This window comes from Solanum lycopersicum, chromosome 12 (assembly GCF_036512215.1).
Source record: "Solanum lycopersicum chromosome 12, SLM_r2.1".
NCBI classification, from domain to species: Eukaryota; Viridiplantae; Streptophyta; class Magnoliopsida; order Solanales; family Solanaceae; genus Solanum; species Solanum lycopersicum.
The window spans coordinates 66347097-66362553 of NC_090811.1; the positions used below are offsets into that span (position 1 = coordinate 66347097).

Genomic DNA, 15457 nt, shown 5'->3' on the forward strand with positions numbered 1-15457 from the left:
GACACAGAATTTAAGAAAAAAATGAGAACTTTTAAAAATTGTGGTCTAAAATAAGTGATAGATATTGATGTGGCTATAAATCATTTCATTAAGGGTAAAATGATCTTTTTAAAATTGAACGGTTACTTGATTTTAGAAATGTGTCATTCTCTTTGAGATTTACTAAAAAAGGAAGTAAGTCATATAAACTGGGACAAAGGGAATATACATTTTTGTAGATGCATTGACGATAATTAACAATCAATATATGTTTTCCAAATGTTTACTCGTATATGTACGTATGGGACATCAGGGGTTTAAAAGGTGGAAGACCAACATGGTTGTGGTAGAGTAGTAAGTACTCCTTCATCCTTAACCAAGAGATCTCGTGTTCGAGTTTCTTTGGGTATAGAGTCGCCTTTGTTAGGGAACGCTTTACCCTCCAATATTGGACTTTCCGATGCGAATCCGAATCTAGTCATGCTCCAATGTGGGTACCAAACAGCGGGTGGGTAACCCCAAAAAAGAAAAGAGAGATGGAGGCGTTTCACATAGGTCTAGACGAGGCGTAAGGCCCATGAATATTTAAATTACCCATAATATTATTAACTTATGAAGAGGACTTACAAGGCTAATTACACACGAATAACATAAGAACACAAGAACCATGGGGCGAGTTTCGCGTGTAGGGCGTAGGGTGCATTCTAGGCATATGTCCGGGAGCCTGGGGCATAAGCCTCGTGGCCTCGCTCGGGGGGAGGGGGGGAGTATCCCCAAATCTGCCTTTCTAAATTACTGAAACATAATCTCATGGAATTTGTGTCAATCAAACGCACGTAGGCTGTAACTATCCAAGCCACAAAAAACTACAGTACACGTTGCGAAAAATGAATCAATAACTCTATCAATACAAAGCACTTTTGTGCAGGAACACTCCCGGATCATTGGTGAAACTCAGAAATGTAATAAATATTCAGACATGTAAACGCCAAATGATTCATCAATATATTCTAATCTTTCATAAACCAGTACATGTCAAAATTGCTAACCAATGAAATCCCTCCACGTCAAATTTGTTCGTAAGATATTTTAAGGTTATGAAGCCTGACTTGCAGAGTGAATGGTAAAGGAGGACATAAAAAGCTTTAGTCCAAATACCGGATAGAACATACTCATTGCTGAAGAACCATACGCAAACTTCCATGAGGAAGAGCCAATGGGTAATCAACTCAGTTAGACGGTCTCTGGCATGCAACAAACAATTGCCAACTGATAAAAGCAATCAGCAATGAGCTGAAAAGCTCAAAGCCAACTACTTTTGGAAGGTGCCACCCCAAGCCTCGCCTCAGATAACTGCAAACACCACAGCAGTAGCTTAGCAAGATTGTTTTTTGAATCAGACATGAAAAAGACGACTAAAATAGAAGCAATTATTTTCTTCAAAGAGAAGTTAGTGCTCCAGGATCAGGTTCTCAGCTTACATATTCATGTCAAATTAGAACTGGACAAATAATTGCTAACTTAGCAATGCAAACTGACCCCATGTCCATCCCATTTTATGTTATTTTTTATTTTTAGTGACTCAGAAACCCGTATGGAGCCAACCCTTTGGACCAACCGCAACCTTGGAAACTCGGGATGATGGGTCCACCCTTCTACCCTTCTCCACTTAACAATTGGAATTAGTTTGCTTTGACGCATGGCTCAAACTTGTGACCCAAGACACAAGTCCTCAACCTTTGCCTCTGAGCTAACCCTGGGGGCTTTATGTCATTTAGTTTCTTTTTTAGTTTCTCGGGCATAAAAAAATGTTTATCCACAAATATCTTGGACAATTTCTGATGTTTTAAGACTAAAATTGCCATAATTTTGCAATTTATGAGCAAAGGGCCACACAGGGTGAAAGGACTATCAAAAGTGGGGGCAACTAAATGTGATGGTGGTCCATTTGGACTGTTAAACAGGAGGATCAATTAAATGGGACGAAAAAGATTGATACAATTTCGTATATGATATAAAAATTGAAAAATATGCCACTGGAGCACTTACTAGACACTGGAGACTATTAATAAGTTTATACGGTTCGAAAAGACAACATGAAATTTCCTACACTAGAATTGGTTTCTATTATAAAGACAACTAATGTAGATCAAAATGGACTTCTTTTTAACTTGGTCTGTACAGAATGCATTTTGATAATTGTTATTTTCTTTATTCCCAGCCTAAGCAGCTCAGATTTGGGTGCGGATCTAGAGATCAGATCCTTCATGATTCACATTCTAAGATTCGGGGTTACGGATCCAGGTGCGGGAATTCGGCTAAAAACAATTCAAATACTTAAAATTAAAGTTACAATAATGTCTAAATCGTGAGAGACATTCTATGGAAAACTTACTAGATATTCTAAGGAGAAAATATTGATCAAGAGGAGAATCCCGAAGATAAAAGGAAAAGGACTGACATAAATTGCTATATACAAGGTATTCCATTTTCTTCAATTTCACTTCAGCTTTAGTTTTAATCAGTCCCGAATTTCTCCATCGTTTTTGGTCAAAGTGCCCAAAATTGGTTGACCAGATCCGGTATGGTTCCCACACCCATCGTGTCAACACTGGTGTGGCACCAAAAGAGAAGAGTCCAAGCAACTTAGTGTCCGGCCATATCCACTATTATTGTACACAATTTTTCTACTTCTAAAGCATCTGCTCGGGCAGTAGAAGGATTTACTATTACAATCCAAAAGTTACACTGCTTCATTCATGTGAAACAGCTACTAAATTGTTTCAAATTTTTTAGAGAGACCTATGTGGGTCACACCCCTTAGAACCGACTACACCATTTCAAACTCGGGGACAATGGGCCTACCCCTCTACCCTTCTCCACTCAGTGAAGCAGCTAATTGATATTTGCATTCATTCTGGATTAATTTACTATAATAAGAAAAACAGACCTGGTTATGGTTGGCATTGTTGCCACAATCCCAGCACATGCATATATGATAGGTATCAAAGTCTTGGGTTTGTTTTTCCGAAGCCACATAAGAGAACCCAATGCTGCTAGTGATATACTGAAAACCTGAACAAAGAAATAAGACCAAATGTTGGTCAAAAAGTCTTCATCTCAACTCCATGCTGCATAGTAATACGTTATACTAAATAACGGTGATGTTCTCTCTTCCCTCTTCCTTCTTTTCTTTTGGGTGTGGGAGATGGGATAACAGGGTTGGGCATTTTGAGGGGAAGGAGGTGCTACACTGCAAAAGCTAATAAATTGACCATGAAGAATAAAATTCTACCAAATTTGCATTTGCTTCTAGGCCTTGCAAGATGTAGTCCCATGTAAACTCCAATCCTCTAGCACCAAACCAAAGAGGTACCAGTCTATGCAGAACAGAATCAGCAAAAGCCCACCCTGTGAATACAAAAACAATGACGTTAGAAGCAAGAAAGTTGCAGCAATTTCAAAGGAAACTATTCTTTCTTTTTCTTTTTGATATGTACATTTGTTTCAATTGCTACTCCTTGGTTTAACTTCACAAAAATATTTTAAAGGGTCACAATGTTGGAAGATCTATGTCTCTCATCTAGAATTTCATTTTTATGAGAATCAGTGTACCACAATAAGATCACCATGATGCAACTAAGAATTATGTCCAACAAACGAGAAAATACTATTGCCATGTCTCCACTTCTTAAGCTGCAAATACTGCCATTGGAACTCTCATTCTCAATCGTACGACTCTTTTGACCACTAATGCCTGCACCTTTAATAATATTTGAAATGAGGCAACATGACTTTACCTATTCAAGTTTGTGCTTTAACAAACTTTCACAAGAAGTGCTGTCAATGAGAAAGACAGTAATCCAATTTCTATTAAGTCGAATATATTTGGTAGCAACTCAGTTCAATTCACAATTCACAACTTTGCTAAACAATCATGACATGGTTTTCTGTCTCACTGGCAAAACATGTAGGAAAGCTGTTAGGTGGGCATTGTAATCCTAACAATGGTACAAGACAAGATACTCGTTTTCCCATGGTCTCAGGTTAAACAACTCATGTCTTGGAAGTTGGAACAAAGTATAGTTCATGATTTAGGTAGTCATACTGGCCAGTGGTGGATGCACATTCAAGTGTATGGGTGCTTGAGCACCCATTACATTTGGGAGACAACAACAGTATTATGTTTTTTGAAAATGGTAACTTAGACAACAACAGTATTATTATAAAAATAACCTAGGAATTTGTATGAATATGTAAATTGAACACCCATTTTAGTACCAACTTCAAATTACAAATAATTTAGCACCCATTACTAAAAAAATTCTGGATCCGCCACTGATACTGACCATAACTTAATAACATACTATCTTCTCATATAGCCAAAAGCTTCAAGCACGCAAACGGTTATCGAAAGTTAGCACAGTTAAAGTGTTACTTCAGGCGATGATACCCCATTATCATCTGCCTTCCATTTTATAAATACTCTTTTACCTTATCCAGTGAACCAATTAAAACAGGTATTCGCCAAATTATGTCTGCCAGCATTTTGAAACAACTAATTCTCAATTGCTGGATTTCCAACTGACTTGTCATGCTAAATAGGTTTACTAACCCAGTAATCAAAATTTGACCAAGGCATGTTATTTCAGGAAGAAATAAATCATACTCACCTAGTCCAACAGCTTGAAACTTATGATTCTGGGAAATATTTCTGTGGGTCAACTGTGTCAATGCAAAATATAGGCCTGCAACTTCGATAAAGCCAAATAAAGCCTTCAACAATTCCTATAAAAAGGGAAGGAGCAGCTTATGATCAGCTATTAGCAAATTTTGCTCTTAATAATATACTAACGCAAAACCATATTAAATTGCAAAAAAGTTTGAATTTTTTTTTTCTATACATCAAGAAATTACACCAAAGATCAACCTCCATTGAAAAGTTATTAGTGTATGGACCACATGAAAAAAACACACATTGACCATTTGATTCATCATTGAGCCGAATTTTTGTAAAATGGTACAATGTAAAAACATTGTCCTCTCATTAGTTTCAACAGAATCAGCCTTAATGCTTTGAGTTCCTCTTTGTTTTGGTTTATCATTGTGATCAGCGCAGATTCAATTCCTAGGCAAGGAAACCAAAACAAACATTCCTCCTTTCATGTTGAAGCAACGAAAAGAGAATTGGAATGGGTAGCTTTGTGGGTTCCAGTTGAGTGTTTCTCACCAAGTACCAGTTTCTCATGTCATCCAACTCTGAGGGGTTTTCAAGTGATTGCTCGACAGGACATATATCTGGTCTTTGAAGGAATCAAAAAAAAAAAGAGGAGAGACTGGTAGATCCTACATGGATAAAATCAAATGGTTGGGAAAAGGATGGTTTAAGAAAAAGAAGATTCAAAAGTACTTCAAGCTCAGTCTATACTGCAAACCTACACTTCACCAAACCTTGAAAGATGTGTCGTCTAAACTCTAAAGACAGTTAAATTCAATTATGATTGTACGAGAGCAGTTTCAAAAAAAAACCCGTCCTTGACAGCAAAACAACAGCTAAAATGCCAAAAATAAGATGATAGTGACCATGATGGTCACTATGATAAAAGAAACATATTAGAAGAGGGATAATGAAATACCTGATATGGATCAAAATTGTCGCTTTCACTTTCAGATACATTAAGAAATGTTGCTAGACAAACTAGCTGAAAAGGAAAAGAATCTAAATGAGCACGATGGGATATATTAAGGAATAAAACTAACAAAAGTAACAACCAGGAAATTAAGTTTATATTCTTAGGCATTTTTTCTGGTTAAATTGGTATACGGAGGTAAAACTTAATTCATCTCTCAGCTTCTTTTTCTTCATATTTTTATTGGGAAAAGCTAATTCCATCAAGTAAAACTAGTTTGATCAATGGTCATGGACTAATGGCATAATCAGTTACCTTAACTAGTGCGGTAAAAAGGTAAACAACCGCAGATTTTATTGAAGTCCACAGTGTGTCATACTCAGACCTGCATAAAAACATCATAGTTTCAACTTCTGTTCAAATTTCCTTAAAAAACAGAAAACTTCTGTTAAAAATACGGTATTGGTTTATAGAGACCTCCCTTCCATGTCATGGAATGTGTCACAAATGATTAGATTGACTTGATTCTAAAATCATAGATTAAATAGAAAAAGGAACATACTAGAACAACTCACTCAAGGAGGACAGAGAATTATATTATACATAACAACAGTCCAATTTGACTAACTTTTGAATCCATAACAAGAAAACAAATGAGGAAATATAATTTTATCAAGTATCAGTTTCAGATATTTAAGTCTAAACAAGATAATATAGGGAAGAAGATTAAACAAGCCTAGCAGCATAAGTATATCTGTAGATCTATGTTTGCTTGGACTCTCCAAAAATGTTGTCGCGCCCGTGTTGGATTCTCCAAAAATGCTTTACTTTTGGAGAATCCCACACGCACCTGTAAACATTTCTAAAGAAACCAGGCAACATAGATGTGTGTGTATATTTATAAGCTTGACCAAACATTAATCAGATAAACCGATGGCTACAGTCACCTGCTTGAACTATTAGAACAAAATAAAGCTGATCCACCACGATATCATTCACAACAGACTCTCCTGTGCTGGAATAGAAAAGGATTGCCTAAATATTTTGAGGAGACACTGGAATTCTACACCTGCTGCAATATGATGGAGCATTTGGGAGGAGAGAAATAGAAGATGCTTCCATGGACAGAGGAACTAAATCAGGAAAATCAAGTCTTACTGTATTCTTTTGGTCTCTGTTTGGTGTAAAATGGACTTAGTAATGATGCAGATACACTGTTACGATTCATAGAATCTTTAGTGTAGATAGCCATGGTTGACTTTTTCTGATATATTTACTGTACTTTCTTTGTGCTAGATTTGTTATCAATACTACTTGCCTTTTCAAAAAAAAAAAATCATTCATAACAGACAAAATCATAGTATTGAAAAACCTTACCTAGCTCATGCACTTAACAAATAAATACATCATTTTTTTGCACAAACTTTTGCTACTTAAGCATGATAAAAAGTAGAGGTGGATATGGATTTAAAAGTTATGGGTTCCTGACATCTAAAGTTATGATTAGTGCCCAAAGGGATTTGAACCCTCGATAAGGAGGGCATCAAAGCATAAGCCGGTTTCAATTCTACCACTGGACCAAGAGGCTAATTTGTTAACGGGTTTCCAACATAAATTTTTCAATAAAGATACTGAATTTCTGAACCTACGTAAAAATTTACTGGGTTCCAAGGAACCCCCACCCAAAGCCCTGCATCCTACCCTGATAAAAAAAAATACACTTGAAACTTCAGATATCATGATAAAACACCTAAGAATTGATAACAGGGGCTCATGATTAAAGTAAAAGAATGAATTTTAAGCCATAACTAATAACAATGTTTTAATCATAACCTATAAAGACAACATCTTTTGAATAATTTGACTAATACTATCAATCAAAAAATCTTCTCACTGCTTAACATTAACTCCTAGAACTAAAAGATACTCCCTCCGTTTCAAAAAAGGAATGTCTATTCTCTCTTTTTGGCAACTCTTTAATTGTAAGTCTCCACGTGACATATTCAAGACCACACGATTAAAGGACATTTTGATACATTCTACGTATCTATTAGTTTAAAACCACAAGATTCAAAAACCGACTTTACTTTCTTAAATTTCGCACGAAGTCCAAACCAAACAAACAAATCGAAACAAGAGGGAGTACTAAAAATTCAATGCATACCCAGTAACCAGAAAATCAAATAAGAGTCAACACAGATCATTAAATTGCCAATTAACACTAAACATCAGACTAAAAATAAACTTAAAACTTCAGATATCATGATAAAACACTTAAGAATCGATAACAGCTGCTCACAATTAATTTTAACTCATAACCAATAACAATGTTTAATCATAACCTATAAAAGATAACATCTAATAATTTGACTTATACTTAAACATTAACTCCTATAATTAAAAAATACTAAATTCAATACACCAGTAAATCATACAAGAGTTCATTAAATTGCCTATAAACACAAAACATGAGACCCCAAACAAAATCACCCAATCAAAAACATGGGAATGGAAAAAAAACACCAAAATTTCATATAAGGAGATCAAAATCGATTCTTGAAAAAAAAATCAAATCAACTCATAGAAGCAAGAAATACTAAATACAATGCATACCCAGAAGCCAGAAAACCATACAAAAGTTAATACAGGTCATTAAATTGCTTAACATGAAACCCCAAAATCAAAAACATGGGAATTGAAAACAAAAAAAAAGACCAAATTGTAGATAAAATATCATTGAAAAAACTAAGTTTTTAGCAAAAAACTTACAAAGGGGTTGCTGAGTAATAGACAGCATGAGGTCCGAATGTAAGGATTGCACAGTTGAAGAAGTGGAAAACCGTCATCTTCTTCTTCTTCTTCTTCCTTGTTTGGATCAGTAGAGGAGATCTCAAGGCAAAGTTTTTTGTGTGTGTTTTTGTCTTTCAGGTGTTTTTTTTGGGCTTAATATGGGCTTTTTCATTCACTTTCTCTTTTGGGCCAATGTTTGGTTGATTTGGTTTGGTGGGCTTTTAAATTTAGATTTTGAAAGAAAAAGGGAGGTTGGTGGAGGTGGGGGTGGGGGGTAGGGGTAACGACTTTTCGGGTGTATTTTACGAGAATGATCTCGGATGTGGATTATTTTGAACTTTTGACCTTATTGTCGGCTACCACGTGATGTTATTATGTTACTAATAGCTTGTATAGATACAAGTGAATTCAAGATTTTTTTTTTAATTATAATAGATTCAACTTTTAAGATCTTTAGCATTGATATCATTATGACGTTAATATTATGAGCGTAGATCTAATATTTATTAGGATTTAACAGATTATTATATACATATGAGAGAGAGAGAGTGTGTATTTATGTTGGAAGTTATAGATTCAAATTAATTCGTAGTTGAAAGACTACGTACGCCTTTATTTGGATGGTTATTACTTACTATTTCATATTGTATTATAGTATATTTATTTGATGGACGTAACGTTTAGATAGATTATACATTGTACCAGTCATTGTTATACCTTTTGGAATTATGGTTTCATTAAAATAGGATATGATGTAGAATTATTATAAAATAAAATAGGAAGTAGGATAAAAAGTAAAAAAGAAATATTATATAATAATATTTGCAAGGCGAGATAAGGTAAAGTAAATAAGATTACGACCTGATCACATCAAATTGGATATTATATAAACTGACAATTTTCATTATTGTTACATAACAATGAGTTTAACAATACAATATAGTAAACTTTAAATAACAATCAAAACAAATATTATACTTAAAGCGACACTACGGTATATGAATGTATAGGTAAAAACTAGTCTTACTCACAAATACTTTTTTTTTTAAAAAACTCATTTCTCAATCAATGTCGAATATCCATATTAGAGCCCAATTACTTCTAAATTTATGCCGAAAAATTTCATATTATGATAAAGCATTCCCTAATATATATACACACTCAAACAACTTGAAGTTTAAAAGTAGTTTCTAAACCTAATATATATATATATATTCTAAATAACAAAGTCATCAACGTGACATATGGTAAACAAATACTCTATTAAGTCAATGAAAATTAAAAGACTAAAACATGCACCATGCCATTAAGTTTTAAGAGAATGCTTCATGCTATATAACTAAATAAAGTTGTTAAAATAAACCTATAAATTGATTCAAAATTTCCCTTATAATTAACTTAAATTTCTTTCATTTCACAAAATATTCAATCCAAATTATGGATACCTCTTCCTATATACCACTCATTGGAGTACTTATTTTCTTATATTTTATTTTCAAAAAAAATAAAAACTGCTCTACTTCGAAACAAGCACCCGAGCCAGCTGGTGCCTGGCCCATAATCGGCCATCTCCCCTTATTAGGCGGCACAGATCAACTTCTATATCGAACGCTCGGTGCCATGGCCGATAATTATGGGCCAGCATTTAATCTAAGGCTCGGCACTCGCCGAGCCTTTGTGGTTAGTAGTTGGGAAATGGCTAAAGAATGTTTTACTTTGAATGACAAGGCCTTAGCCAGCCGGCCCACAACTGTGGCTGCAAAACATATGGGCTATGGTTATGCGGTTTTCGGGTTCGCACCTTATAGCCCTTTTTGGCGCGAGATGAGAAAAATTGCAATGTTTGAACTTTTATCAAATCGAAGACTTGATACCCTCAAGTATGTTCAAGTGTCCGAAGTGGATATGGGGATCCAAGCGTTATACAAATTATGGGTCGATAACAATTCTGACAGGTAAACTTAGTTAAGTCAAAATTAACAAATAGATGGTCATTATGATATAACATTCAAATTTTGTACTTTTTATTATATCACGACCTAACTTTAACACCTTTAAACTCGCAGACCAATACTGGTAGAGCTCAAAAGGTGGTTCGAGGACTTAACCCTAAACGTTATCGTTAGAATGGTAGCCGGAAAACGTTATTTTGGCGCCGGAGCAACGTGTGATAACGATGATGAAGCTAGAAGATGTCAAAAAGCAATAAATCAATTTTTTCATTTAATTGGAATTTTTGTACCATCAGATGCATTTCCAATTTTAGGTTTTTTGGATATAAATGGACATGAAAAAGCCATGAAAAAAACAGCTAAAGAGCTTGATTTTATACTCGAAGGATGGTTAAAAGAACATCGAGAAAAACGAAAATGTACAAGTATTGAAGCAAAGAGTACTACTGATTCCGCGGTACAAGATTTTATCGATGTTATGTTATCACTAGAAGAAGAAGGTAGACTCTCTAATTTTCCATATGATGCTGATACAAGTATCAAGTCTACTTGCCTGGTATGTTCTCGAGTTCAAAAAAGTCTAATTTTAATTATACGTGATATATTTATCAAGAGACTAACGTGGTATATGTATCGTTCAAAGTATTTTATCTACGTAATTCAAATTTTAAAACATTTTTTTAAAAAAAATCACTATTAGTATAGTATATAGTTGTTGTAATGCTATATTACTTATTGTCAAGTTGCCAATTTTAGGAGTTCTTTGGACTAAAATCAAAACATAAAGGGTATAATAGTCCTAATTTTTAATAGTTAAGGGGCAATTTTGACCTTTACCCTTTTTTAACACATATATCGTTATATCTGTGTGACGTAGTTGTAAATGTATAGTTACCTTTAGATCGATACGATGTGTAAAATTTATATATATGACGAATTTAACTCTCCTTGCTCACCGAAGGGAGCAACAAAGCTTACGTAGGTTTTATCTTTCTGTCACGAGAACAAGAGCATGGTTCTCAACGATATTTTTATTCATACAAAAGTTACTGAGTTTTCGAGAATCCGCGCCTGATATTTACATGTTTTTTTTTTGTGTAGGCACTTATTCTTGGAGGGAGTGACACAACAGCAGGGACACTAACATGGGCCATTTCATTACTACTAAATAATCCTAAAATATTAAGAAAAGCACAAGAAGAAATTGATAATCATATTGGAAAAAATAGACAAATTGATGAATCAGACATAAATAATTTAATTTATATTCAAGCTATTATTAAAGAAACGTTACGTTTATACCCTGCTGGTCCATTATTAGGACCAAGAGAAGCAATGGATAATTGTGAAATTAGTGGCTATAAAATTACCCCTGGTACTAGATTAATAGTAAATGTGTGGAAAATACAAAGAGATCCAAGAATTTGGGAAAACCCTAATTGTTTCAATCCAGATAGATTCTTGACGAGTAACGTTGATGTGAAAGGTAAAGATTTCGAGCTCATTCCCTTTGGTTCTGGTAGACGATCTTGTCCTGGTGCGTCTTTGGCTCTACAAGTTCTTCATTTGACATTGGCGCGTATTCTTCATGCTTTTGAGTTTACTAAGCCTATTGACGATCAACCTATTGACTTGACCGAGAGCCCGGGGTTGACTATACCTAAAGCAACGCCATTGGATGTTCTCGTTGCTCCGCGCCTTAGTGCCAACCTCTATGGTTGTTGATGCATATGTTATCGATCGTTAGAATCAACCAGTTCAAGTTGATCGATTAACCCCTCCTTTCTATCGCATAATAATACAAGTTTGTACCTTTCATTTCATAATATATGTAATTTCTTTATCTATTCTGCTTTGTTCTCGTTCATTTAGACGATTCATCACTAAAACTATTTCTATACTAGATGTCAAACTGTATAACAATTCTTCTTCTTTCTTGAATCGAACTCAAAACTAGTTATATTTTTCAAAACAAAGAGTATTACAAACATTGGTTAGAAACCAATCCCTCAAAAAACCTAATAGGGTTGCTCTACAAGGTTCGTTCATAGAAAGTGAGTCAGAGCGGAAAATCAGGTTGAAAGGCGTATTCAATTGACACTAGGTGAATATTCCTGTACTAATCCTCATTTAAACGATTCATCAGTAAAACTATTTCTATGCTAGACGTCAAACTACCACAACGATTCTTTCTTGAATCAAACTCAAAACTAGTTATATTTTTCGAAACAAAGACTAACACTAACGTTCGTCAGAACCCAAACCTCTCGAGACAGACTAACACAAACATTCGTCGGAGCGTAAAAGGCGTACTCCATGGACAACAGGTGAATATTCTTGTACTACCCCTTGTTCAACATGTGAAAAAGAACATTACATACCAAAAAAATTATATACTTATATAATATAAGAAACCAATGGCCAACAAATTTACACACCATTTAATTGTTACATATCTTACAATTTTACATTTTTCCATAACCCCCAACAAATCTTCTCTCTTTCCAAAAGAGTGTATGAAAAACACAACACACAACACACATCAAACACTTTTTCAAACATACCTAAGTTGCTCAGACTCTTCACTTTCAATGCCGCACTACTTTTGCAGACCCCGACACGCACCCCAAGCAACATAGACAAATTACAACATCTATTGAACCTCTCCATTGTGCATAATTGGTGCCATTTCAGAAACACTCCAAACTTTGACAGACTTATCAAGACTCCCACTATAAAGTACCCATTTTTTATCACTTGTTGTTGATTCTTTATCTTGTTCAACAGCCAAACATTTGACAGGTCCATTGTGTCCTGTCAACATAGACAAACATGTATGAACACAACCTTCTTTTCTCCAAACACAAATGTTCTTATCTGCTGATCCACTAAACACAAGATTACCAGCTGATTCAAGACACAACACAGCCAACTTATGACCTTTTAGTACACCACCATGTGTCCAACTCTTCTTCTCTTTTTCCCAAAAGTTCACAACACCATCAGATGAACCACAGTACACAACAGAACCAGACTTGTTAACGGCTAACGCAGTCACAGCACACTCCTGATTCAAAAGTGTGTGAACCAAAACATGTCGTATCGTCTTAGGTGTGAACTCTCTTTGCCATATCTTGACAGTACCATCAGCTGAACCGGTATAGACAACGCCATCAGCACTAGCTACGACTGAATTAACAGCGTCTTCGTGTGCTTTGACTGATTCGAGACATTTTGAACTGTCTGCTCTCCATACTTTGAATGTTCTGTCCCATGATGCAGAGTACAATAGGCCATGATTATGATCCATGCTTAAACAAGATATTGCATCCCAATGTTTGATCCAAATTGAAGCTTTGTTGTGTTTTGCTGACATGAAGTAATTGCTTGGCCTAATTGAAGCCTTGAAAATGTCAAAGAATGTTGGTAGAGTTCCAGCAGGCTTGAAACTACTAGGATTGTTAGGTTGCACCTGTTCAGATATAAAGTCTCGTAACTTTTAGATGAGCTGGTCATACGAGTTTATAAAAAGTATGAATTTGAGAAAATGCAAAAACATTTAGGAAGTTCCGCCTTTTTTATCTCATGCCGAGTCACAAAAAGCGCCTCAGAAAGGATGGACGAGAACCACATACAGGGAAACTTAAACACGTTCACGCATGTAGGAACAAAAGGCGAGCAACCCTTGATCAAAATAGTCTAGACTTTCTTATAACAAAAAGTTTCAAATTTTTTTATAGATTTTCTCTGTTTCAGTTTATGTGAAATATTACCTTTTCATATTTAAAAACAATTTGAATTCTCATTTTATTCTTAACCAGATACATTTATAGTCATACAAATAACAAATGATTAATAAAGACCTATGTACAAACAAATACTAACACATAAATTAAGAAAAAAAGTTATATATACAAACAAAACTTCAATTATTTCTACTCTATTAACACGGTATAATTTTTCGAAGAGGGGGTTTCAATTGAACTCCAACTCATTACAAGACAAGAGGTTGTCCTGGTACAATTCTCACCGCCATCCATTATCAAAACAATTTTTCACATGCTTTTTCCCATAAAAAAATAAAATAAAGGTAAAAAAGACAAATATACTCCCGAACAATCGCAAATGATATGCAGATATCCTTCGTAATGCTTTAGGGACATTGTTATCCCTACAATCCAAAAACTAGAGTGTATATGCCCTTAACTCTAACGGAAGTCCAAATAGAGACACGTGGCACAATCTCATCCATCGATCCGATGTCGGATAGGTGGATAAGATTATGAGATGTGTATGTTCGTTAGTATAAAAGGTATATATGGTCTAGTTTTTGGACGGCAAGAGCATCAATGTCCGTAAAATATGACGGAGGTTATCTGCATACCATTTACGATAGTTAAAGGGTATATTTGTCCTTTTTTTCTAAAATAAACCAACACATGATCAAGAAACATGTTGAAATATAACATAATCAAACAAATAATAGTATTACTATTTTTTTAAAAAAGAAATAGTATATATGTTTGAAATTTAAACGAGATGATCACATAATTCAACAGTACCTTCCAAACACGAACTTTTCCATCTTGATGACCGGTAAATATTTTATCTCCTGAAATAATAATAGCTTTAACAAGTCCACTATTTGATTTAAAAGCTGAAAATTCCTTCATATCTTTCCATACACGTATATTTTTGCTATCAGATCCGGTATAAAGAAGATCATTTTTCGTAGCTAAAGAATAAATATGTCCTTCTTCACGTACAAGTGAACCAATTAAACAAATTTTACGATTATTTTTCGTAACATCATCGTTATCATCATCATTTGTAGCATTTAAATTACAACTTTGGTTCCATGGTGACATATTCATAGGAGAATTTTCACAACTAACACGATCATACTCCGAAAATTTACTTTTTTGAACGTTAAATTCATCGTCGTTATTCGTAGTAGATGACATGTTTATAAGATGAAAGGGATTTTTTTTTAATTTTTTTTTTTTTTGGAAATTGTGGTGGATTATGGATTTATTTTGTTTGTTGTATTTGACATTCTAGTTGTTTTTTCCACCATAAAAGAAAAAGAAAGAGATTTTTTTTTTA

General features: G+C 34.5%; 3 protein-coding genes across 3 annotated transcripts; 1 reads left to right on the forward strand and 2 right to left on the reverse strand.

The window, feature by feature from the left end:
- Positions 1–923: 923 nt before the first annotated feature.
- LOC101267298 (uncharacterized) lies at positions 924–8606 on the reverse strand. Its single transcript, XM_004252729.3, has 7 exons — positions 8379–8606; positions 5925–5994; positions 5616–5681; positions 4653–4767; positions 3275–3390; positions 2930–3054; positions 924–1332 (listed from the first exon to the last, which is right to left on the reverse strand). Exons 1-7 carry the CDS (start codon positions 8453–8455, stop codon positions 1209–1211), a joined length of 693 nt encoding a protein of 230 aa, XP_004252777.1. The 5' UTR covers positions 8456–8606; the 3' UTR covers positions 924–1208.
- A 1194-nt stretch (positions 8607–9800) lies between these two features.
- LOC101267593 (xanthotoxin 5-hydroxylase CYP82C4) lies at positions 9801–12198 on the forward strand. The gene is made up of 3 exons (XM_004252730.5): positions 9801–10354; positions 10466–10907; positions 11453–12198. Exons 1-3 carry the CDS (start codon positions 9837–9839, stop codon positions 12074–12076), a joined length of 1584 nt encoding a protein of 527 aa, XP_004252778.1. The 5' UTR covers positions 9801–9836; the 3' UTR covers positions 12077–12198.
- Positions 12199–12758: 560 nt separating this feature from the next.
- On the reverse strand, positions 12759–15451 carry LOC101267878 (protein JINGUBANG-like). The gene is made up of 2 exons (XM_004252731.5): positions 14914–15451; positions 12759–13823 (listed from the first exon to the last, which is right to left on the reverse strand). The coding sequence occupies exons 1-2, from the start codon at positions 15313–15315 to the stop codon at positions 13005–13007; spliced, it is 1221 nt and encodes a 406-aa protein (XP_004252779.2). The 5' UTR covers positions 15316–15451; the 3' UTR covers positions 12759–13004.
- Positions 15452–15457: the final 6 nt, after the last annotated feature.

What these genes read in the sequence shown, in the direction of transcription:
- LOC101267298 (XM_004252729.3), bottom strand. Translation starts at nt 8,455, where the DNA reads ATGACGGTTTTCCACTTCTTCAACTGTGCAATCCTTACATTCGGACCT. An exon ending in GTTTCAAGCTGTTGGACTAG is followed by an intron (nt 3,391 to 4,652) that starts GTGAGTATGATT and finishes TTGTATTCACAG; the next exon opens with GGTGGGCTTTTGCTGATTCT. An exon ending in ACAATGCCAACCATAACCAG is followed by an intron (nt 1,333 to 2,929) that starts GTCTGTTTTTCT and finishes TGGTGTTTGCAG; the next exon opens with TTATCTGAGGCGAGGCTTGG.
- LOC101267593 (XM_004252730.5), top strand. Translation starts at nt 9,837, where the DNA reads ATGGATACCTCTTCCTATATACCACTCATTGGAGTACTTATTTTCTTA. An exon ending in GTCGATAACAATTCTGACAG is followed by an intron (nt 10,355 to 10,465) that starts GTAAACTTAGTT and finishes TTAAACTCGCAG; the next exon opens with ACCAATACTGGTAGAGCTCA. An exon ending in GTATCAAGTCTACTTGCCTG is followed by an intron (nt 10,908 to 11,452) that starts GTATGTTCTCGA and finishes TTTTTTGTGTAG; the next exon opens with GCACTTATTCTTGGAGGGAG.
- LOC101267878 (XM_004252731.5), bottom strand. Translation starts at nt 15,315, where the DNA reads ATGTCATCTACTACGAATAACGACGATGAATTTAACGTTCAAAAAAGT. An exon ending in GAAAAGTTCGTGTTTGGAAG is followed by an intron (nt 13,824 to 14,913) that starts GTACTGTTGAAT and finishes ATATCTGAACAG; the next exon opens with GTGCAACCTAACAATCCTAG.